At 48.0% G+C, this 25,179-nt stretch overlaps 1 protein-coding gene across 1 annotated transcript in view; it reads right to left on the reverse strand.

The window, feature by feature from the left end:
- UBL3 (ubiquitin like 3) overlaps positions 1-13,161 on the reverse strand; it is an 88,134-nt gene extending 74,973 nt beyond the window's left edge. Inside the window, exon 1 of the mRNA XM_068116360.2 lies at positions 12,668-13,161. Within this exon, the coding sequence (XP_067972461.1) occupies positions 12,668-12,694 (27 nt within the window). The 5' untranslated portion in view covers positions 12,695-13,161. The remainder of the gene's footprint in view (positions 1-12,667) is intronic.
- Between the last annotated feature and the right edge of the window lie 12,018 nt (positions 13,162-25,179).

Genomic DNA, 25,179 nt, shown 5'->3' on the forward strand with positions numbered 1-25,179 from the left:
CTCCACAAACTAATGTCCGCAGACAGGAGGCCAAGTTAAGTGTCCATCCGAAGGATGGCATACAGATTGAATCACCCAGCCTGTGAAACACCAGGCCGACGTTTGTAGCTGGGCCAAGATTTGAAGCTGTGCAATGCTTTCTAAGCAGAAGAAATACAGCACAGCGACTACATTTCATACCAGGAAAGCAGTTTTAATGGGTTGTTCTTTTTTATTTATAATTAATCTGATATTATTTGAAATGCTAGCAATGGACCCAAATTGTATGGTTCTGTAGGTCCAATTAAAACGAAGCTGCAAAGGATGTCCTCCACCCCACAACAGTGGTTTTTACTCTGTCTCTGTGTGTCTCTCTCTCATATCCATTGGTTATTTATAAAATATTTCCAATATTTGAGAGCTATTTTATAAACTGTTCATTCCCTTGTTAGAAACATTGATAAATGTATTATAGATGTGTGAGAGTAGTGTTGGTGGGGGAGGGACTTTGCCCTATTCATGAACGATGAAGAGACAAAGGAAGAGATTTAATAATCAAGACAAAGGTACAAGGAAGGAGTGAAGGTTGCCAAGTTTGGACTTCGGGAGGCAGCTTGTGTGGGAGAGCAAGAGGACAAGTAATGAATGAGGAAGTTTTTTGTTTTGGTGAAAGCAAAGACGTCGTGAGCAACAAATGCAGGAACAAAAAAACATGAACAACGAACAGGCACAATCAGCCGTGTTTCGTCTCGTCAGACTCCCGCCTTGTGAGAAACACAAGATGACGGATGGGAAGCAGTAAGAAAGAAACAATAGCAGACATCTTTTTTTTTGCTCCGCCAAAGCCTAAAGGCCAAAACATCACCACCATATAATGCTTCACAGAGGACAACAGAAGCCATTTCATTCTTATGCAATTTTTTCTACCATCATAGGGATTTTGTGGGGCTAAAGCACCCCCAAGCCCACCCAAATTTGTACAATAGCTGAACACGCACACAAAACATCCACAATTAGCAAAATAGTTGTTTTTGAGAGTACAATTATCATTCCAATTCACACCCACCAAACAAAGTCCACTCTGAATACCTGCTTGAGATGCTAACGCACATTTTGTGCAGAGGTCGTGACAGCAATTTCCATCAGACAAGGACAGGTAGTCAAGGACGTTCGGCCAAACCCCAAGGGGACACGCAAGAGAACCGATTCCAATGTCAATCATCGTTTTACCACTAAACAAACTTCAATGTTTCCTCCCCTTCACCAAACTCTATTTTCCCCTCAACATTCATGGGATAAAACAAACAAACAAACAAAAAAAAAAAAAAACACACACACACACACACACACACACACACACACACACACACACACACACACACACACACACACACACACACACACACACACACACACACACACACACACACACACACACACACACACACACACACACACACACACACACACACACACACACACACACACACACACACACACACACACACACACACACACACACACACACACACACACACACACACACACACCTGGGTGATAGGGGATCTGTTTAAGCAGTAATACTGATCATCATTTTGCCTTGTTGAGCAGTACTATGATGAAAACAAACTAAGTGAAAGCATTGTTGCTAATTGATAATACTCCACGCCACCCACCGCACACCTCGACAGCCTCCGGACACCCTTGCCTGTTGAAAGTGTTCTCGTCTCCCAACACAACTTCTCTTCTCCAGCCATTGGACCAGAGGGTAATCGCCAACTTCAAGACGTATTACCTCCGCCTCACCCTCAGGCAGCTGTTCCACGCAGCTGATGGTCCAAGTCAGGAGTCCATCACCCAGTTCTGGAAAAATTTCAACATGAAGCTGTTGAAAATATAGGTGAGGTTGGGAAGATGTCACCAACAATTCCATTAATTTTCTGTGGCGGAACGTGCGGCCAGATGTCTGTCATGACTTCGCGGGGTTTGAGCTGCAGGAGTCCATCCCCAGGGACATTGTCCAATTGGCCAACCAAGCTGGGCTGAATGCAGTAAACATCAATGATGTGGAGGACCGACTGGCCTCATGGGAGCAGTTTAACGAATGAGTTGCAGGAGCTGGACAAGCACTGCAAGAGGCAAGAGGCCGAGAACGCTGCTACAGAGGAGGCTGAACCGAAGAAATTTCTCAGCATCAGAAACTTGACTGAAGTCTTCCTGAGGTTGTCTGAAGTGCTTGATCATCTCTGATAATGACCCAGACATGGAGCACAGCAACGAAGCGAAACGTGCTGCTCCGAACGCTTTTTCCTGCTACAACACGATGCTCTGGGATAAGGAATGGGGAATGAGACAGACAACCCTCTATGCTTTCTTCAAGAAGAAAGCTGCACCTTCGCAGGAGCATGAGCCACAGCCTGGTTCATCTTCCCAGCAGTAGCTCCCACACTAGTCTCCCACTGCTGCCTCGTTGGAGGAGCAGGAGCTTGTAAATAAGGAAAGCTCCGACAAAAATCACTGGCGAGTACTCTTTACAGTAAAATTTGTTTCTCGTGTCATTATGTTATGTTCTTATGATTATGTTATTTATATGAACAAAGTCGTTTTTTACTTATAAAACATCATAATAACATCTGTAGTGCTATTACCGATGGCCAACGAAGCAGATTAAAGTGCTCATGCGTCACAAATAACTCTCTCGGGAATGGATATCACCAAACACCTTTTTATAATGACCTCTTATTGTGCCATTTTTGCATAACATTTACTCCTGTGGAACACATCCTGAGCGTTATAAGAAGTGTGCTTGTATTGTGTTGCCTTTGTTATTTCACAGGGTCAATGGTTAGATTAATACAGAAACCCCATCTGATTCAGCCAGTACTGAAACAGCTGTTCCGGAACCATTGATCAGCACAAAACCAACTATCCATGAACCAATACAGCAGAAAGCACAGCTGTTCCTGAACCATTGACCAGCGCTAAACCAGCTATCCATGAACCAATACAGCATAAAGCACAGCTGTTCCTGAACCATTGACCAGCACTAAACCAGCTATCCATGAACCAATACAGCAGAAAGCACAGCTGTTCCTGAACCATTGACCAGCACTAAACCAGCTATCCATGGACCAATACAGCAGAAAGCACAGCTGTTCCGGAACCATTGACCAGCGCTAAACCAGCTATCCATGAACCAATACAGCAGAAAGCACAGCTGTTCCTGAACCATTGACCAGCACTAAACCAGCTATCCATGAACCAATACAGCAGAAAGCACAGCTGTTCCTGAACCATTGACCAGCACTAAACCAGCTATCCATGGACCAATACAGCAGAAAGCACAGCTGTTCCGGAACCATTGACCAGCGCTAAACCAGTTATCCATGACCCAATACAGCAGAAAGCACAGCTGTTCCTGAACCATTGACCAGCGCTAAACCAGCTATCCATGACCCAATACAGCAGAAAGCACAGCTGTTCCTGAACCATTGACCAGCACTAAACCAGCTATCTATGAACCAATACAGCAGAAAGCACAGCTGTTCCGGAACCATTGACCAGCGCTAAACCAGCTATCTTTGAACCAATATACAGCAGAAAGCACAGCTGTTCCGGAACCATTGACCAGCGCTAAACCAGCTATCCATGACCCAATACAGCAGAAAGCACAGCTGTTCCTGAACCATTGACCAGCGCTAAACCAGCTATCCATGGCCCAATACAGCAGAAAGCACGGCTGTTCCTGAACCATTGACCAGCGCTAAACCAGCTATCCATGACCCAATACAGCAGAAAGCACAGCTGTTCCTGAACCATTGACCAGCGCTAAACCAACTATCCATGGACCAATACAGCAGAAAGCACAGCTGTTCCTGAACCATTGACCAGCACTAAAACAGCTATCCATGACCCAATACAGCAGAAAGCACAGCTGCTCCTGAACCATTGACCAGCACTAAAACAGCTATCCATGACCCAATACAGCAGAAAGCACAGCTGCTCCTGAACCATTGATCAGCACTAAAACAGCTATCCATGACCCAATACAGCAGAAAGCACAGCTGCTCCTGAACCATTGATCAGCACTAAACCAGCTATCCATGAACCAATACAGCAGAAAGCACAGCTGTTCCTGAACCATTGACCAGCGCTAAACCAGCTATCCATGACCCAATACAGCAGAAAGCACGGCTGTTCCGGAACCATTGACCAGCGCTAAACCAGCTATCCATGAACCAATACAGCAGAAAGCACAGCTGTTCCTGAACCATTGACCAGCGCTAAACCAGCTATCCATGACCCAATACAGCAGAAAGCACAGCTGTTCCAGAACCATTGACCAGCGCTAAACCAGCTATCCATGAACCAATACAGCAGAAAGCACAGCTGTTCCAGAACCATTGACCAGCGCTAAACCAGCTATCCATGAACCAATACAGCAGAAAGCACAGCTGTTCCTGAACCATTGACCAGCGCTAAACTAGCTATCCATGAACCAATACAGCAGAAAGCACAGCTGTTCCGGAACCATTGACCAGCGCTAAACCAGCTATCCATGAACCAATACAGCAGAAAGCACAGCTGTTCCGGAACCATTGACCAGCGCTAAACCAGCTATCCATGAACCAATACAGCAGAAAGCACAGCTGTTCCGGAACCATTGATCAGCACTAAACCAGCTATCCATGAACCAATACAGCAGAAAGCACAGCTGTTCCTGAACCATTGACCAGCGCTAAACCAGCTATCCATGACCCAATACAGCAGAAAGCACGGCTGTTCCTGAACCATTGACCAGCGCTAAACCAGCTATCCATGAACCAATACAGCAGAAAGCACGGCTGTTCCAGAACCATTGACCAGCGCTAAACCAGCTATCCATGAACCAATACAGCAGAAAGCACAGCTGTTCCAGAACCATTGACCAGCGCTAAACCAGCTATCCATGAACCAATACAGCAGAAAGCACAGCTGTTCCTGAACCATTGACCAGCGCTAAACCAGCTATCCATGACCCAATACAGCAGAAAGCACAGCTGTTCCGGAACCATTGACCAGCGCTAAACCAGCTATCCATGAACCAATACAGCAGAAAGCACAGCTGTTCCAGAACCATTGACCAGCGCTAAACCAGCTATCCATGAACCAATACAGCAGAAAGCACAGCTGTTCCTGAACCATTGACCAGCGCTAAACCAGCTATCCATGAACCAATACAGCAGAAAGCACAGCTGTTCCGGAACCATTGACCAGCGCTAAACCAGCTATCCATGAACCAATACAGCAGAAAGCACAGCTGTTCCGGAACCATTGATCAGCACTAAACCAGCTATCCATGAACCAATACAGCAGAAAGCACAGCTGTTCCTGAACCATTGACCAGCGCTAAACCAGCTATCCATGACCCAATACAGCAGAAAGCACGGCTGTTCCTGAACCATTGACCAGCGCTAAACCAGCTATCCATGAACCAATACAGCAGAAAGCACGGCTGTTCCTGAACCATTGACCAGCGCTAAACCAGCTATCCATGAACCAATACAGCAGAAAGCACAGCTGTTCCAGAACCATTGACCAGCGCTAAACCAGCTATCCATGAACCAATACAGCAGAAAGCACAGCTGTTCCAGAACCATTGACCAGCGCTAAACCAGCTATCCATGAACCAATACAGCAGAAAGCACAGCTGTTGATCCTGATATGTTGCATTCTGTCATTAGAAACTTTCAGAACGGAAATGGTGCACAGAGGACCATTTCAGGTTAAGGGAAATTATGTTTATCATTCATGTCAACTGCTGTTGGTGTTGTTGTTGTCGACTGTTGTTGTTGTTGACTGCTGTTGGTGTTGTTGTTGTCGACAGTTGTTGGTGTTGTTGTTGTCGACTGTTGTTGGTGGTGTTGTTGTCGACTGTTGGTGGTGTTAGTTGTCGACTGTTGGTGGTGTTAGTTGTTGTCGACTGTTGTTGGTGGTGTTAGTTGTTGTTGTCGACTGTTGTTGGTGGTGTTATTGTTGTTGTCGACTGTTGGTGGTGTTATTGTTGTCGACTGTTGGTGGTGTTATTGTTGTCGACTGTTGGTGGTGTTATTGTTGTTGTCGACTGTTGGTGGTGTTATTGTTGTCGACTGTTGGTGGTGTTATTGTTGTCGACTGTTGGTGGTGTTATTGTTGTTGTCGACTGTTGGTGGTGTTAGTTGTTGTTGTCGACTGTTGGTGGTGTTATTGTTGTCGACTGTTGGTGGTGTTGATGTTGTCAACTGTTGGTGGTTGTTGTTGACTGCTGTTGTTGTTGTCGACTGTTGTTGTTGTTGTCGACTGTTGTTTGTGGTGTTCCTGTTGTTGTCGACTGCTGTTGGTGGTTGTTGTCGACTGCTGTTGTTGGTCGTTGTTGACTGCTGTTGGTGGTGGTTGTTGTCGACTGCTGTTGTTGTCAACTGCTTTTTGTGGTGGTTGTTGTCAACTGCTTTTGGTGGTAGTGTTGTTGTTGTTGTTGTTGTTGTCGACTGCTGTTGGTGGTAGTGTTGTTGACTGCTGTTGGTGGTGATGTTGCTGTTGTTGACTGCTGTTGGTGGTAGCGTTGTCGACTGCTGTTTGTGGTGGCGTTGTTGTCGACTGCTGTTGGTGGTGGTGGTGTCGACTGCTGTTGGTGGTGGTGTCATTGTTGCTGTGGTTGGTGGTGGTGTTGTTGTTGTTGTTGCTGGTGGCGGTTTTTTGTGTTATTTTCTTCTTTCTCCATGGTCCTCCAATCCTATTAAATCCCATTTCCAGTCCTTCAGTGGTATACTGTATCAGTAAGCATAAAATATTTGAAAAGGTCAGCATTGTAATGCAAGGAGACATTACGGAAGCAAGATGACATTTCAAGATGAAGGAGCATCAGTGCCAAAGATGAAGCGGAGTGAGAATTTCTTGTTGGAAGTGAACAAAGCTAAAGCAAACCATTTTGGAACAGCTCTCCAAACAAACCCCACAACTTAACAAGGATACCCATGTGCTGTAAATAAACACCCAGCCGCGTGCCCAACACAGGTAGATAATTACCATAATTACCCTGGCTCGTCGGCACCATTTCAGGAATCGTAGAATACGACTTTGCAGTATGACCGCAACATATTAGTCAAAGCTGCATCAAAATAGGAGAACGTGCTGCCTTGCCGTGCTGCAATTGGTAACGTCATCTTACCAAAACAACAACGACGTGCCAACACAAGATAACAATTACCGGCAATGTGACGTGCCAGCACAAGCTAAGATTTCGCTGAAAGTGATGCCACTTCGCCAATTTGTGCAGACATGCTCGTCACAGGTCTGCTCGTAATGCGGTATTGCTACATCATCAGCATCGATCAAAAAGGGAAGCAAGCGCTTGTGAATCAAAACAGAATGTGTAGAGATAGTATTCCGCCGGTAGCATCACAGACACAAGATGTGGACATTCACTCGTTTTGTGTCTTCCCCGCCATACCAAATAAGACCGGTACCGGTAGCTTTGCCTCAACCTCGCGCAACTCGACACAGCCACTTAGGAATGTGGCACACACGTCACCGGTCACGATGACAAAGCTATCGTTTAAACTATTAAACAACAATGCAGTCGAACAGGATGTAGCGCACTTATTTGCCTTTGAGCCGTCTGAGGCCAGGTTTCATTCCAAATCAGACTATAAAGACACAGACAGGGCATTCCATCATAAAGAGTGCTCTTCCTCGGATGGACATCAAGTTGGGTGTCCAGTCCGCGAACATTAGCTGGCGGATGTTTAAGTTGCCGTAGAGTTGGGAATCCTAATTTCTATCTCTGGCGAACACGAAGGATGCCGGGAGACTTGCGTTGCGGATTGCTTCATGGGACACCGAGTTCTGGAGATCCACTGCAGCATTTCACAAACTTTCCTGGCGGATGTTGCTTCTGTGGTGAAGCTGGAACCATCTTTCACATACATTTCCGCGTCTTCAGCCAGTTTTTTATTTGCTTGTGAAAAACCGACAATTACACTTCTGGCTTCATTTCCCAACCCCTCCCAACACCATATTTTTTGGTCATCCTATAAAGGAGAGTAAATCACGGGATCTCATCAACTTTACTTTACTGTCCATGTATCACTTTGGAGTTCAAGGTCGCACAGTATTCCCAAACTATTGGAAGGTTTAAAGACATTTGGCCCACAAATGATGAACTTTGCAGTATTTCCCAACAAGGTACTTTGCTCTCACTGGTCACGCTATCACTATTATTTTGCATATACAGTACAAAGTTTGTTTCAATCTCTCCCTCCTTTTCTGTCTTCGTAGCGCTTTCTCTTTAAAATGAACTCTGGATTGTCTGCCCACTGCTCTTGTTACCAGAACTTACAGGGAACGAGGAAGTCGAGCGACATTAAACAGGAAACCTAAGTCTGCCCGGGCTTCACCCGAAGCGCGAACCTCTAAAGCCAATTCAACAAAAGCAATACTAAAACTACTACCCCGGGCTCAAGTACTTCACGGTGGTGGTGTTGTAGTAGTAGTGAACAATAGTAGTAACATCATCAACCAGAGCACCTATCACATCGGCCGGTGATTATGTTCAAACATGTATTTGTCCCAACGCGAGACACCTTGAGAGACCTTTACAGTGAGTGAGTCGGTTCCGCTTGCCGGACACTTTAACCCGTTGCTCGCACGAAATCTGCGATTCAAAACAGTCTTTTTAAACACAATTTTCAGCATTTACACGAAAGGGTGGCAATTTCAAGGTGGTTAACCATAATTGTTCTGTTCCTAAATGCAAATCGGACTCACAGAAACATAGCACACGCTCAGGTGACAATAGAGACAGGTGATTATCCTCAGAGTGAGGACATTCCAGGCACTCACCTGAAGAGACTCCCTCAGGTCAATCCCAGGAGACTACCGACTGGTGAATGACACCTCAGCACCACACAAGTTGCCCCGTGGTCTCCCGCCATTATGAGTCCCAAAGCGGGTTATTCTGGGTTCGATTTGTGTTTTTCATGTATGTTGCAGAATGGTGAAGTGTTTTATGGTGCAAATATTGCCACCAAATCCTAGGAAAGGCTAACCGAACTGCAGGAGGACGTCCACTGACACAGTTGAGCACCAGATATGGATGGCTATTGGCTCACTACGAGCTCTTCCGCCATTCGACAGGTTTTGTTTTTAATCCTGCTGGGTGTCCATATCCATAAATCATCGTCACTAGGAAACTTGGTGGGAGAGACGGTTTCGGCGCAGACAACCCGACCATGGAACAGATACTACAGGTTTACATGCCACCTGCAGCGAGTCAGATCTGACCTGACTAAGTTCGCAGTATGGAATGCTGCAAGATCTCAACTTATTGGGCAAACTGAGAAATGTATCCAACTCCATTGTGCAGATGCACATCCCTTCCGAGCAGCTACATTTCCGAGTATTTTTGGCATATTCTAGCTTTGCGAGCCATTTTCGGCAACAATCCTCATCTCGTACACACGATATACTTTGTCACCCCAAACACACCATCTTACTGTAGTTTTTGCGCATGTGCACTGAAAATTCTGGGGGCAGATCAAGTAATTTCCAAGTCCTGTATTGCTTCTAACTGCTCTCTCCCCATCAAAAAACCATTTATTTATCGGAATATAAATAACTTCAGCTTAAATAATACTAACACATTTCCCATCAGGTGATTGTGTCACCACATTGATTGTGTGGCTTTAGTTGTCCGTTTGGTCAGCAGATTTGTTTGGTTTGTTGGTATAGCGCAGGCATAATGGGCCGAATGACCTCCTCCTCCATCAAACTTCAACATTCCCTAGTTGATCCTGTTTTTTTCATACATTTAACTAAAACAGATACATTGTGGCGTCTTCCATGTCAATCATTGAGGTGCTTTAAAAAAAACTTCAATCTTCTTTCCAAACCAGAAACAATTACATTGGGGGCGGAGCCCACCAACCCTACTATAAATGGACGAGTTGCGTGTGTGTGCGAGAATGTGAGTGTGTGTCGTGTTTTTTGTGGCATTCTACTGGAACTTTCTGATGTGGAATGTGATACACCAAAATGATCATCATGATCGTTTGAATCAATTAGGATAACTACAAATAATCCGGAAGAATTTCCCATGTTTTAAACGAGCACCATATTAAGGTGAATGGAGCAGCTTAATATGTCCTTCCATGGCATAGAATTCTAATAACAAAAGGAACGGCACTCGGTAGAGCACATACCTCCCCCAGGATGAACACTGAACAGTTTATGTTTTGTATCCCACCGATAGGCCTGATCTGGATTCGGACCTGAACCAAAATCTAATCGGCTTGTTCTGGTCACCTAACAAACTCATCAAGTTTAGTCATTGCTTTTTTTATATCATGTCATATATCGCTTTTGGCCCGATCTCGTAATGGTAATCACTTAAAAATTAAATAATTCTCGTATCTGAATCCATATTCAGATCTTCACCAAAATCGAATCGATTCTCCCTTGTCAGACACCCAACCGGTCCACCAAGTTTCGTCCAAATCCGTCCACAACTTTTTGAGATATCCTGAAAGGTATAGTTTTTGGTCCGATCTCCCAATGGTGAAGAATCATTTTAAAGAATTGTAGTAGCCGGATCCAAATCCAGATCTTCACCAAAATCGAATAGATTCTTCCATGTCACACACACAACCTGTCCATAAAGTTTTGTCCAAATCCGTCCACAACTTTTTGAGATATCCTGTTCACAAACAAACGGACGAACAAACAGACAGGGGTGAAAACATAACCTCCATCCACCTTCGGTGGAGGCGGTAACAAATAACAAAAATAATGACAACATTGGAACAAGGCATATATTAATAAATACTTATGTAAATATCAACAATAATAATAATAGTATCATTTGGCAATAATAACAAGCATTCTGAGTATTGCGCTGCAATACATGTCCCCTACCGGCAGTCTGTCGTCCGGAAAACTGTTGGGGAAATTACCAAGGGTTATTTACCCACAGGTTCTGAATCGTTCCCAATCGCTAATTACCTCAGGACGGGCTCACCTGTGATTCGCACTCGGGACATCGATTTATACACCTTGCAGACAAGTCAGCAGAAGCACGAGAAAATAAGTTGTTGATAAAGAACCTTTCGAGTCGCTAAATATCAGTAATTTATTATATTTTCCGGTTCACGATCAATGTGTGTGTGTGTGTGTGTGTGTGTGTGTGTGTGTGTGTGTGTGTGTGTGTGTGTGTGTGTGTGTGTATGTGTGTATGTATGTATATATATATAGGATATATATGTTGCTCGGCCATATATATATATATATATGTTGCTCGGCTTGGCTCCACCCCTCCGGAAAGCCCGCGCTGTGTCGCGCTGTTGACGTTCGCGAGACGAGGCTGAGGGCGCGCGGTGCGGCTTGAGGAGAACTCCAGAATAAACAAGAGATATACATTTTAAACATATTTTTGTTTAATTAACGATATCTGCCAAACCACGTGCCCTATCGCAAATTCCAAAAGGACATTTTAGTAGACTGACATGCTGAACAGATCTGTGAAGTTTCCCCTCGATTGGATCAAAAATGAGGGAGGGGCTCGGTTTTAAAGGTTCATGCTTAAAAACGTCATAACTCTGAAACCATGTGACGCATGACGTCATGCTCGTTGACTTTTTTGTTCGTCATGGGTATGCGATTCTGCCTGCAAAATTTGGCCTCGATCTGATCAGCCGTTGCAGAGAAGTATTGAAGATTGATTTTCACGAAAAACAATATGGCGGCCGAACCACGTGACCTGTGACGTCATAATTACCATTAAAATATTCTACAGACCGAGTCCCTCCTATGGTGAAAATTTGATCTCAATCGGTCCAATTATTGCAGAGAAAATCTTTTTTAAAGGAAATTAAAACTTAAAATGGCACCGTTAAGGATCATCAGAATTCCCAAAGTTCAAAGTGCCATAACTTTGTCAAAAATGATCGAAACGTTGTGAAGTTCGAACTTGATCTGTAACTTATCATGAGGAAACCATGTGCCAAGTTTGAAATCATTAGCATTTAGAAAAAAAGTCCGGAAAGCTGTTCTTTGCGTGACGGACTGACAGACGGAGGGACGGAGGGACGGTGTGCAAACCTATAGTCCCCTCCGGTGTACACCGGTAGAGGACTAATAACGAAGGTATAATCCCCACCCTGGCGCAGGCACATCTGGCTTTGGTGAAAGGAAAGCCAATGCACAAGCAGTAGAGCAGCAGAGGCTAAGTATGCTACAAAGTCGGGAAGACCAAAGAGAATCTGGTCCAATGGACCAACTAGTGTATAAAACAACTTGACATTGCAGGATATGTTAGTAGACCGAGGTAGTCAAGGCTGAGGGAATGAGCAATGAGAGCATAAACTGAAGTACAAAATGTCCAGGTAGGTTCCTCTCATCACATTTTATAAGTGACAAGTGGCCTTTCTGAATGGGAGAACATGTTAAAGTATTTAAATATATATTTAACTCAAAGCAGGACATTGTACACTGTAAAGGGATTAACATTTCCACGACACGACGTCACGTTGGATGAATTACAAGGCGAGACGACGCCAGGTGTCAGGAAACCAAGGCAAGCTCAACGACTCCCAAACTAGTTCATACAACGAGGGGAAACGACGGAACGATCATTGGTAACCCGTCTCGATAACCATAACCGCAGCACAAATCTTACCTTATCCGCAGGGATGTGTTGAGACATCGCGGCCTGCACAGGCGGCCCAGAGAGTCGTCCTCACGACGACGACACCGGGCAGGAAAAGAAGAGATAAACAAACAAGGAAAGGAAATACAACTGGGGTCACGCCCTTGTTCTCCTTTAACGTACACACCACAATGCTGTCGAGAACGCTATCTACATAAGTAACAAAAAAAAATAATTCCACAACACACACAGAGAGGAGAGGTAAGAGGTGAGATAAGGCCCGAGGCGCAAGCTCTGGGCCTAATCTTAATGCTTCTTCTGAAGATTAGTTTTTCTGTTATCTTTGCTTTTCTTCCTTTCTTTATCTAGCTTCCTCTCGTACAGCTCCTGCCATAAGCTTTTCAGGGTTGAACAACAATCAAGCGGAAAGAACGACACGACTCTTCGTGTCAGTCGTTCTGAATGAACCTTGACCACCTTTTATAGTTTGTATGTTTAACACTCATTTATTAAAGACGGTGAGTATTGTTAATTGTTTGATTAATCTAATGTTGATTAAATCCGTGAAAATCCCTGCGCAGTCCCTCCTTTTATAACGCAAATTTTTTTTAGTGCATAAATGGAAATGCAAGAGTGGTTATACACCGCCCCAAAACTAGGGATGCTTCAGGTGAGTCTATGGATACATGTTTAACATGGAAAATGTTTCCATGCATGGAAAACAATCTTGAGAAAACTATGACAACGCAGCAACACCTGGTCTACTTGTTCAGCCAAGAGATCCTGAAATACCGGTACCAGTGGTGTGTACCATTACCAATTAGCTTGCTAGCGCTTGCCAAGCCAGCTGTTCCGTTGGATTGCTTGCTCGAGTGGCTCAAGCCACTTGGCGAGCCGCGCTCCACCAGTGAGCACTGCAAATGTATGTCACATAGTATAACCTGTTGAACTCTTCAGTGTTGTCAGCCAGTATGATAAAACGCAATATCAATTTTTATAAGAGGTAACAAGACCTTGCGGCCACCCTGTACATGGACACTTTTGAAAAAGGATAACGTGTAATATCGCTACCGCCAAGTGGTGTTAGTGGCACACGTTAACCCTGTGTGCAGACAGACTCAGACATACGTGCGGACCCAAATGCAATCCTGTACCATGCCCTTTGGTGAGGGCAATAAAGCTTGATGACATTGTGGCAGACACGAAAGCTCACTGGCGTGAGGGCATCATTCCACGCATCAAGTGGGCGGGGGCCACGCCCGAGGGGTAGGCGTGGCCGCGAGATATACACCGGGCGCGCAGCCCGGAGCGCTCCAGTGCTACAGTTGAGCTCGTATAATAAAGACTCTTAAACTTACCGCGTTGTCCGCTTCCTTCTTGTTGTACAAGTAAGCGCGCGTAGCACCACGCTTCATTGGTGACCCTCTGACGTTCTGGTCAGCCGTCGCTGACCACCCGAACCCGCCACAGCAATGGCAACCAACGCAGTCCAAATGAAACTCCCCGAGTTCTGGGAGACGCAAGCCGAAGTCTGGTTCCTGCAGGCAGAAGCCCAGTTCCGACTTCGAGGCATCACGGTGGACGAAACCAGGTACTGCCACGTGGTCGCCTCCCTCGGGCCCGGCACGGCCGCCCGCGTCGTGTCGGTCCTGAGGAACCCACCGGCCGACGGCAGGTACGAGGCGATCAAGCGTCTCCTCCTCGCCACGTTCGGCCTCACGGTGGACGCACGGGCCGACCGCCTCCTGGACCTCCCCGAGCTCGGTGACACGTGACCGTCGGTCCGCATGGACCATATGCTGTCGTTGATGGGCGACGAAACCCCGAACGCTCTTTTCCGGGCGTTATTTCGACGCCAGTTGCCGGCACGAGTCCCCCTCGCGTTGGCCGGTTCTGTGACGACGGAACCCCGAGCTCTCGCTGCCGAGGCCGACAGGTTCTTCGCGGCTTTGGACGCGCAGGCGAGTTTTGGCGCTGCCGTCGCGCATCCCGAGGCTGACCCTGATGCACCACACCTCGGGGATCCCGAGGCTGATGCACGCCGCGTGGCCGCCGCCACGCCACGCCCACCACCACCACCACGAAAACCGCGGCCTCCGCCTTCGCCGCAAACCTGGTGCCATTTCCACGCCAGGTTTGGCCACAAGGCGAGGAATTGTTGCCCGCCGTGCTCCTTCGGCAAGTCGGGAAACTACAAAGCCAGCGCTCGGTAGCGGCCCTGAGCGTCGGCCATTCCGGCAGCCTTCTTTTTATAACGGACACCTTGTCCGGGCGCCGTTTCCTATGCGATACGGGGGCACAGGTGAGCGTTATCCCTGCCTCTACGTCCGACAAGCACACCGCGGGCCGGGGCCCCGCGTTGCTTGCCGCGAACGGAACACCCATACGCACATTCGGGAAGCGCTGCCTCTCCCTGCGGTTCGGAAGGCAACGCTTCGCGTGGACGTTCGTAACCACTAGTGTCCCCATGGCACTGCTCGGTGCGGACTTCCTCTGTGCACACGGGTTGTTGGTAGATGTGAAGAACAGACGTCTCGTCCAGGCTGAAATGTTCAGCTCGTTGAGCGGCTCACTGAGCGGCTCACCGAGCGGCTCGCCAAGCAGCTTGCTGAGCGGTTCGGTCCCGGCGAGGTTAGTTTGTACGCTTCCGGCAGCGGACGACTTCACCCGCCTCCTCGCCAGCTTCCCGGCCCTTACGCGGCCCACCTTCTCGGCGGGGGCCGTCAAGCACAGGGTGGAACACCACATCCCCACAGCCGGGCCACCGGTCTACGCCCGGGCACGCCGCCTCGAGCCGACGAAGCTCGCGGTAGCTAAAGCGGGGTTCGCTACGCTGGAGCGGCTCGGCACCGTGCGGCGCTCCGAGAGTGCTTGGGCGTCGCCGCTTCACATCGTGCCAAAGCCCGGCGGGGGATGGCGACCGTGCGGGGACTACCGGCGCCTCAACGACGCCACCACCCCCGACCGCTACCCCGTCCCCCACATCCAGGACTTCTCCGCCCGGTTGGCGGGCATGTCCTTCTTTTCGAAGGTGGACCTCATACGCGGCTACCACCAGGTCCCCGTCAGGCCGGAGGACATCCCGAAGACGGCGGTCATCACGCCGTTCGGACTTTTCGAATTTCTTCGGATGCCCTTCGGTTTGAAGAATGCGGCTCAGGCGTTCCAGCGACTAATGGACAGCGTCTTGCGCGACTTGGATTTTGTGTATGTCGACCTGGACGACATCCTCGTCGCCAGTGCGTCCCGCGAAGAGCACCTTCACCATCTCCGCACGCTCTTCGAACGTCTGGGCCAGCATGGCCTCATCGTGAACCCCGCCGAGTGCCGGTTCGGCGTCGCCGACATCGACTTTTTGGGGCACCGCGTCACCAGGCACGGGGCCGTCCCCCTACCGGCCAAGGTGGAGGCGGTGAAGGGGTTTCCGCGCCCCCGCACGATCAAGGGGCTCCAGGAGTTCCTGGGCATCGTAAACTTTTACCATCGGTTCCTGCCCCGCATCGCCCAGCTCCTGCGCCCCTTGCACGAGGCCCTCCGAGGGAAGCCGGGCAAAGGTGACGTTACCTGGACCGAGCAGATGGACGCGGCGTTCGCAGGCGCGAAGCTCGCCTTGGCTAACGCCACCATGCTCGCGCACCCGGCGCCCGATGCACCGATCGCCCTCACCACCGACGCCTCGGACTACGCGGTGGGCACGGTGCACGAGCAATGGGTGCGTGGTGCCTGGCAACCGCTGGCGTTCTTCAGCCGGCAGCTTCGCCCGCCCGAACGCCGTTATAGTACCTTTGACCGCGAGTTGCTCGGGCTTCACCTGGCGGTCAGGCACTTCCGCCATCTGCTCGAGGGCCGTGCGTTCACGGCCTTCGTCGACCACAAGCCACTGGTCTTCGCGATGGGCAAGGTCGCCGAGCCGTGGTCGGCCCGGCAGCAGCGTCACCTCTCGGCCATGTCCGAATATACAACGGACATCCGGCACGTCGCGGGGAAGGACAACCCGGTGGCGGATTGCCTTTCCCGGTCCGTCGCCCACGCAGTCCACCTTGGCATCGACTATGCCCGGATGGCGGCGGACCAGACCGCCGACCCCGGCGTCCAGGCCTTGCGAACCGCCGTCACAGGCCTCCGCGTCACCGAGGTGCCGTTCGACGGCACGGCCCTCTTGTGCGACGTCTCCCTCGGGCGGCCTCGCCCCATCGTGCCCGCGGGCTGGCAGCGCCAGGTTTTTGACGCCATCCACGGCCTGTCCCACCCGGACACGAAGGCCTCCCAGAGGTTGGTCGCCGACAAGTTTGTCTGGCATGGCCTCCGGATGGCCGTCCGCAGCTGGACCAGGATGTGCCTCGCGTGCCAGCGCGCGAAGGTGCACCGGCACACCCAGGCCCCATTGGCCCCGTTGGCCCCGTTCACGGTGCCGGAACAAAGGTTCGACCACGTACACGTGGACCTGGTGGGACCTCTGCCCCCCTCGCGGGGTTTCACCCATGTCCTGACAATGGTGGACCGCACCACCCGGTGGCCGGAGGCCGTGCCTTTGGCGGCGACGACGGCGGCGGACGTCGCACAAGCATTCATCGCCACCTGGGTCGCCCGGTTTGGCACCCCCTCGGACATCTCGTCCGACCGCGGCCCCCAGTTCACCTCGGAGCTCTGGGAGGCGGTCGCGCGGGGGCTCGGGGTCCAGCTGCACCGAACCACGGCCTACCACCACCAGGCCAACGGCCTGTGCGAGCGGTTCCACCGCTCGTTGAAGGCCGCGCTCCGGGCCACCCTCCGCGACGGCGGCTGGGTCGACAGGCTCCCCTGGGTCCTGCTGGGCCTCCGGACGGCGCCCAAGGACGACCTGCGCGCATCCGCGGCGGAGTTGGTCTTCGGACAACCGCTGCGGGTGCCGGGCGAGTTCCTCCCCGACCCCACGGCACCATGGTCCGCGGCGCAGGAGCGCTCCACGCTGCAGGAGACAGCCCGGAGGTTTACCCCGGTGCCGACGGCGCACCACGGGCACCCGCCTACGCACGTCGCCCCGGAGCTTCGCACCGCGGAGTACGTCTTCGTCTGGCACGACGCCCACCGGACACCACTGCGGCCCCCGTACGACGGGCCTTTCCGCGTGCTGGAGACCGGGGTGAAACATTTCACCTTGGACATCAGCGGTACTCCCGACCGCGTCTCGGTGGATCGCCTCAAACCGGCCCACCTCGACGTGGGCCACCCACCGCCTGTGGCTCGGCCCCCGCGTCGGGGCCGCCCCCCTGCGGGCGGACCCCCGGCACCGTCCAGGCCTGCCGGCATGCCGCCCCCCGGTCCTGCACCCATCCCGGGTGCAGCCGGAGGCATCCCAGCACCCCAGATGCCGCTGGTCGCCAGAGGGCGCTTCGGCCGGGTCATCCGTTTGCCCCGCAAACTGGCCCTCCAGGTGCGCGGGAATTCTGGGGGGGCGCGTGTGGCGGACACGAAAGCTCACTGGCGTGAGGGCATCATTCCACGCACCAAGTGGGCGGCCCCACGCCCGAGGAGTAGGCGTGGCCGCGGGATATACACCGGGCGCGCAGCCCGGAGCGCTCCAGTGCTACAGTTGAGCTCGTATAATAAAGACTCTTAAACTTACCGCGTTGTCCCCTTCCTTCTTGTTGTACAAGTAAGCGCGCGTAGCACCGCGCTTCAACATCATCACATCTTATCATCATCTGCACTTGATTGTGTAATTAATTCAGTACTTGCGAAGGTTAGACTTGGAAAAGCACCTGATTACATTAAATTATTTTTGATGTGACGTTTGATATTTTTTAAATAAAAATGCCTGGAATTATTTGTCTGACTTAAATTTGCCTGGAATAAATGCCTGAAACCTTAAGCTAAAATCGAAACTGAAATAAGACGAGGGCCTTGCGCGTTCATTCTGAACAAAAATACCATTGTTAACTGAACTGAACACGCTACTATTATGGCCCATATACCCGTATCATCCATGCACCCTATTGTGTCCACGGGTTATGTACGTCATAAATTTAATTCTTCCCTCATAAGATACAAGTCGTTTCAGATAAAGATTTAAATTCAACCAATTATGGCTTGAATACCACTTCACTGATGACGTCATCGTTATCACCCGATATACCCAATGGGGAGTTGATGGCATATGCCAAGTTTCTAATTTTTTCGTCGAGCGGGTTCGGAAAAAAGTGTCCAATTTTTTTTTCCCCATTAATCCAATTGTTTGCCATACCATGCGACCAATGAGGTCAGAGTTAGCAATAAAATATTATCCATGGGAGAGTCCCTCCCATGTTTTCACAACACATTTCACATTTCACAACAATCAAACAGGCAGTTGCAGAAAAAACAATTTTAAAAGCGAATATGTATTGACGTGAACACACAGACACACACAACTTGGCCAAAACAAACAAAAGCACATAAAACTTAGCCCATGAATCGCAATCCTTCAACTAAGCGGAGGTGGATACTTCAAGTCATGGGAGGATTCCATTCCACCTTCTAAAACCCAAATTATGGAGATAACAACCAACGACACACAGGCAAAGACACAGACACATTGCAATAACCTCACATCCCCTGCAGGGCAAAACTAAAAATTATTTTTCAATTGTGAAAGGATACTCAAGCGTGGGGACCCAGCAACAAAATCTGTGCACGGAGGGGAAGTCAAAAGGTAAATGTTTCAGAATAAACACGACATACTCCAACAGCATTGTGAAACAACCACCTCCAATGAGAATGTCACCATGGTTGGAAACTATGGAGAAAAGGGGGCAGAGGGGATATACAGAAGGATTGTTTCTTTTCAAGCTTCATTGAACAATAATGTCAAAATATTCGAATTAAAAAAAAACAAACAAAAAAAAAACAGTCACCATATAGTAATTATTTAAGAGTAGCAGTCATATACTCGTCCATGGGCCAGGATCCCAAATTTCCAGTATCGGTACCACCCGGGGTGACTAATTCTCTTTGGTGTTTTTAACTTGCTATATGTCTCTAGTTTGCATTTTGATATGATAACCCTTGCAGACTCACAGCTTTTAGAGTTTATCACTTCTTGTAATGGTTTATCTTGTAATGTAATGTTTATCTTGTAATGTAATGTTTATCTTGTATCTTCTTGTAATGTAATGGTTGTAAGAGTTTATCACTTATCCCTGGTGTTGGGCTAGCGGCTAGGGTGCCGGCTTAGGATCCTAGGATCCTGGGTTCGAATCTCGGTCGATCGCCGAATTAACGCCAGGGGGGTTGACTCAGCCTGTCATCCTTCCGAGATCGGCTAATTGAGTACCAGTTCACTGGTAATTCCCTGTTTGTCGTTGAAGGCGGCAAAAAGGGTTGGCGTCAGGAAGGGCATCCGGCCGTAAAACATTGCTTCAAAAAGGGGACCAAAAAACAACAACTACCACGGACCCCGAAAAGGCCAACCCCCGCTTTGCGGGGAAAAATGGCCTCTAAACGGTGGTTACTTCTTGTAATGGACATGCCCCATGGATGAACGGCGTGAACACACACTTTACCACTATCCTTTATTCTCACACCACAATCTTTCTGTTAAGAATTAGTTGTCACAGACAAGCATAAAATACCACATAGGGATCCTTTCTTACCAGTATCACGAATGTAGGCAGTCATTCTCGTACATAAAGGCAGATTTTGTAGATAAAGTGGGTTGGTTTCAAAAAAATTCGAACTTAACTTGACAAAATATTTATGCAAGTTGAACAAAATATTTATGTTTTTGTCAAGTCACACCCTGTGACAAATCAGACTCTAGGTTTCCTGTTTTAAGCAAGGTCTTTGATTCAGTAGAATCAACATGCATCCATGACACTTTTTCTTTGGCTCTTAACATTATTAAATGAAGTACAGTTTCACGTTTCTGTTTATGCATAATTATGCCACCAAGTTATTCATCATCACCGTCATCCATATCAGTCAGTTAATTCCACTTCTGGCTCTTCTTCACTGGCTTCGTTGCTGCACATTTGTAGTTTGCACATGTCTGTGCACTTCAGGCCATTGCTGAGGCAGTTACATGCTGGTAGTTTGCATGACCGCACACATTTGCAGGAGAGCAGCTGCAGCACAGCATCTGGTGCAGGCGAGCCATGCATCCACTCAACAGCCAGCTTCCCATCCTCATCAGTTGTCCAACCACAGTCCTTTGGTCTTGGAACATAGGGCTGGCTCTGCAGACATCTCCTCCAGATGGCAGCTTGATAGTTTGCACGGCGAGCATGCATGAATAGACAGTCCTCACAAGGAGGGAGTTGACTTGACTCAACTTCTCCACGTCTGGCACAGAACAGTTGGTATCGAAGCTTGTTGACTTCAGATGTGTGGCTAGAAGGCATGTACATATGGCAGGTGATCTCCTGTAGCTTCTGGAACAGTTCTGCAGATACTTCCCATGAACGTCCAAGTTCCACGAAAGCTTCCTGATAGGTCTTGTCAGACTTCACCTGCTTCAAGGTCGTCATCTTCCCACGGCCAGCGAATGCACTGACTGTATCACAGCCCGTGAAGGCATGCATACCAATCAAGGCATCACAGACAGTACCTCCCAGTGCATGGCTTAGCTTGGTGATGTCCAGGAACCTTGTCCGGTTCTTTGTTCCACATTTCTGGTACATGGGACATGGGATGTTGCTGCTGACCCCCAGACAGATAACCAAGACGTCTGTATCCTCAGCAGTGATGACAACAGACTTGTACCCAGATTCTGCTGCATGAAGAGCATGGAGTAGTAGGCGAGTGTCAGCTTCTTCCTGTGAGGATTTTAGCTCTGTGGCCTCTTCCCATTGTTCTTTGGTGATCTTGAAGCAAAGCTGCTCACAGGTAACATAGAGTACCTTGTCCTCGAGTTTCTCTCTCTGTCTTGGCCCCTTCCATTCCTCTCCCAGAAACTTGATCAGGCTTGTTTTGTTCGAAGGACTGCTGAGCAGTTTCCTCCATTGCTGGATGTTGTGCCCAGGTGCAATGTTCCGGAATTGGATTCCAGTGTCTGCACCCCTGTTGGCTCTTCTTTGTTCTGACAGTACCATTGAAAGCAAAACAAAATCTTATCTAAGATCTGCCATATCTTGACCTCACTGGTAAGTTAATCCTAGAAAAGGAAAGGATATTACCATAGTTAACTGATCTTAACTAATCAAACTTAATTAACCTTAATTAGAACTGCAAAAGATAACTTACATAGCCAGATATCTCACCAGTTCCATCAAAGGAGCTGAAAAAAAAGCTTACATCTATCCGCAATTAACTCTTCCTAGAAAAAAAGCTGAACGTGAGTACACAATTATCCAATAAGAAAGTACAGACAAATAGGAAATGCATTTATTTTGCTCTGATGTTTAATAATTACAATATAGTAGCATTTCTCACATGGTTTTAGTTCTGTATTGACTGAAATTAGATGTGATCTTTGCATACCGCAAGATTCAAATGAATTACGCAATGCCACTATTGTAGTCAGGTTTGTTATGTAATTTCGTTCTTTATTTGTGGAGATTAGCAAAACTATACATTTTTGGAAAGCTGATAGCACCAGGAATCCGAAAAACCATGTTTCCATTTGCGCAAATTTTTCTTTGGCGGCCATATTGGATTTTCAAAATGGCCACCATCGGAAACCTATTTTTCGCGATATCTCAACATCCGAACCACCTAGAGTGCTGATTCCAACACCTATACCCACATTTTTGGGGATGAGGAATCACATGAAGCCATCTAAAATAATCTACACCTACCCTGGGATACCAGGTGGCAGCCTACAGCGGATTTTCAAGATGGCCACTTTCAGGAAACATGTTTTTTTCTGAATATGTATACCACATTGAGTGATGTTTCGCTACATTGTGGCACACGGATCATAATTATGAAACCACATCCCTCATATATCCTAAACAGGTGATTTATGTATTCAAGAGGTAAGTATATAGAGATGAGGCTATACAATCCATAATTATACATGTAATAATTACTTTTATTTGAACATAGAATATTTCCCATAGATGAAATTTTATCTTTGTCAACATTCATCAACATTTTGTCCTCATAGGTTTTCAAATGTCCTCATCACTGTCGTCAGAGCAGAGAACAGGTTGACAGTCATCGTCGTTTTCACATTCGGAGCTGCACAAACACAAGTCTGTGCATGCCAAGTCATTGGCACGGCACGAACACCGTTTCGATGAGCAGTCTCCTTTGCACTGACATCTGACCATCTCAAGTATTGCTTTCGGTGCTGGTGGTACATCTGTCATTAGTGGTTTCAATTCCCCATCGTTGTCCTTGAAGTAGCCATGTTGCTGTGGATCCAGGAACACTTGATGTGCGATAGTAGCCTGAGCCCATACCCTTGCCTGAAGATGTACACGATCAACATGCTGATTTAGAGCCCCTAGCGTTGGAGGTAACTTGTGACTTTCAGTCATGTGTTTACAGAAGAGGTACCAGCGCAACTCCGGAATGCTGTTGATACATATTCCCTTTGGTACGTACACTGCACATACAAATCTTGCCAAGTTGGACATCTGATCTGCGGTCACATCTGCAGCATCACCGAGCATTCTCATGGCCTGTATCACGTCACTATCGGCTCTGACGAAAGCTTCAAACCATGTTGTTTTGCCTATTCGCGAAAACCGTCCAGTATTGTCTGCTCCTGTGAATGTGTGGAATGCTGGCAATGCCTTGGCCTTTTCGACGCCAAGATTGTTCCAGATTGGTTGTACTTGCACAAGGCCCGACACAAGGGAGACAGCAGTGTTTTTGAGCAGAACATCATAGTTAGCTATGACCAAGACCAGGACATCCGTATCAGGAGAGAAGAAGGTAAGCTGTTCTGCGTTGGGATTGCGGCGAGTTGCCAGCACTGCTTGGTGAATCATCAGAGTGTCTGCCTCCTCATGATTATTGTCTTCAAAATGCACGCCTTTGTTACTCTTGGCCTTTCCTGCTGCACATATAATGATCAGCTTGGAGGCATCTCTGTTGTACTCCAACGTTTTCTCAGCCAGATATTCTGCCAAATCTGACTTTGTCTGAGCGTGTGACAAGAACCGCTTCATGGTGATGTGTTGGATCTTGGTATTGTCCTTCACTTGGTACTGGACTGGATTGTGCCCCCCTCGTCTTTTTTGTCTTGTGCTTTGCTTCAACGAATCGGCCTTGTAAGTATCAAACACGAGGATAACTTCATCAAAATGTCTTGTCAGTGACATCAATCTGGTATTAAAGCTGACACTGAGATCTTCAACGGTTAGTGTTGCAGCTGGTTTTGTCGACAATTTCTGTACAAGAACCATGGCGTCGACTACTGCTATTTTCATAGCTGCAGAGTTATGGACTTGAGCTTGAGGACTTGAGGTCGGAGCTAAGTCACCCAGAGCTAAGTCTCCATGTTTCACAAGGAGATGGATTAACTTTGACTTGTCAAGGCAAGGAAGCAGGTCACCGTTTGGTGCGAACAAGGCGCGAGGTGTAAGGGTGAATTCGTAGTTGCCTATTGCGTCTTTCTGGTCAACATCACGGCTTGATTTTGTCAATATCATCAGCCTTCCATACAAGTCTTTTGTTTCCTTCAAGTCGACTGACTTGTCCCTGAGCATGATCTTGGTCTTCTTCACACCAGACAAGTACATCGTGTTGTTTTCTTTTTTCACGGGTGCAAATAAGCTGACTGTTCCGTTGATTCTTTCGTCAACATACTCTTCGTACAAGTGTTGACCAATGTTGTCGATATTCAGGATTTGTGACGTGTGCTCCTCTGGGACATAGGCATGTGTGATCAAGTTGTATATGCTATTTCCTTCTGTGGTAAATGGATTGCCATGACTCATGATAGCAGCCTTGATCTTTTCAACCGCTGTATTGTTCAGATTCACTGCCCTCAGACTAAGTTCGTGGTGTTCTGTCACTTTGTCTGTTTTGGTGTCGAACTGATCTTTGAATTCTCTGGTCAGCCGTGACAATTCTGGAGAGGCCATAAAGAATCTCTGCCTTGCATTGGCATTATTGGAGATGCCTGGAAGTCCAGAATGAACCTTCATTGCTCTGTTTTCCTGTTCACAAGCGTGGTCTGCACCGATTGATACAAAGGGGATGCTAGATTTCGTTACTGAGATATTTCCATTCTCGAGTTCCCTGTATGTGGCCGGATGCGTCTTCCTCAGGTCATACATATCTGCTATGTATCGCGGCCAAAGACGTTTGTATTTGATACGATCCATGGAGAAAAATAGCTTGCTGAGTGCCTCACCAGATTCGAGGTGGAGTTTGAGATCTGCGTCCCGAGAAGCTTCCACAAAGAACAGAATTGTCTCCACTCGATGCAGGTAATTCATCAAGGACTTGAACATGGCTTTTTTGGATTGTTCTGTTTCCCAAGTCTTGAATATGTTCACAACATCAGCTGTAGTGATGACATTCAACAGTTTTGTGTTGGCTTCTTTCACACTTGTGGCTTTGGTGAACTTGTCCTTTTCTGAACATGCCTCGTCTATTTCTTCTGACATATCTGAGCAAACGGCTTTCAA

The sequence above is a fragment of the Myxine glutinosa genome, chromosome 1, assembly GCF_964187855.1.
Source record: "Myxine glutinosa chromosome 1, kmMyxGlut1.1, whole genome shotgun sequence".
Taxonomy (NCBI): domain Eukaryota; kingdom Metazoa; phylum Chordata; class Myxini; order Myxiniformes; family Myxinidae; genus Myxine; species Myxine glutinosa.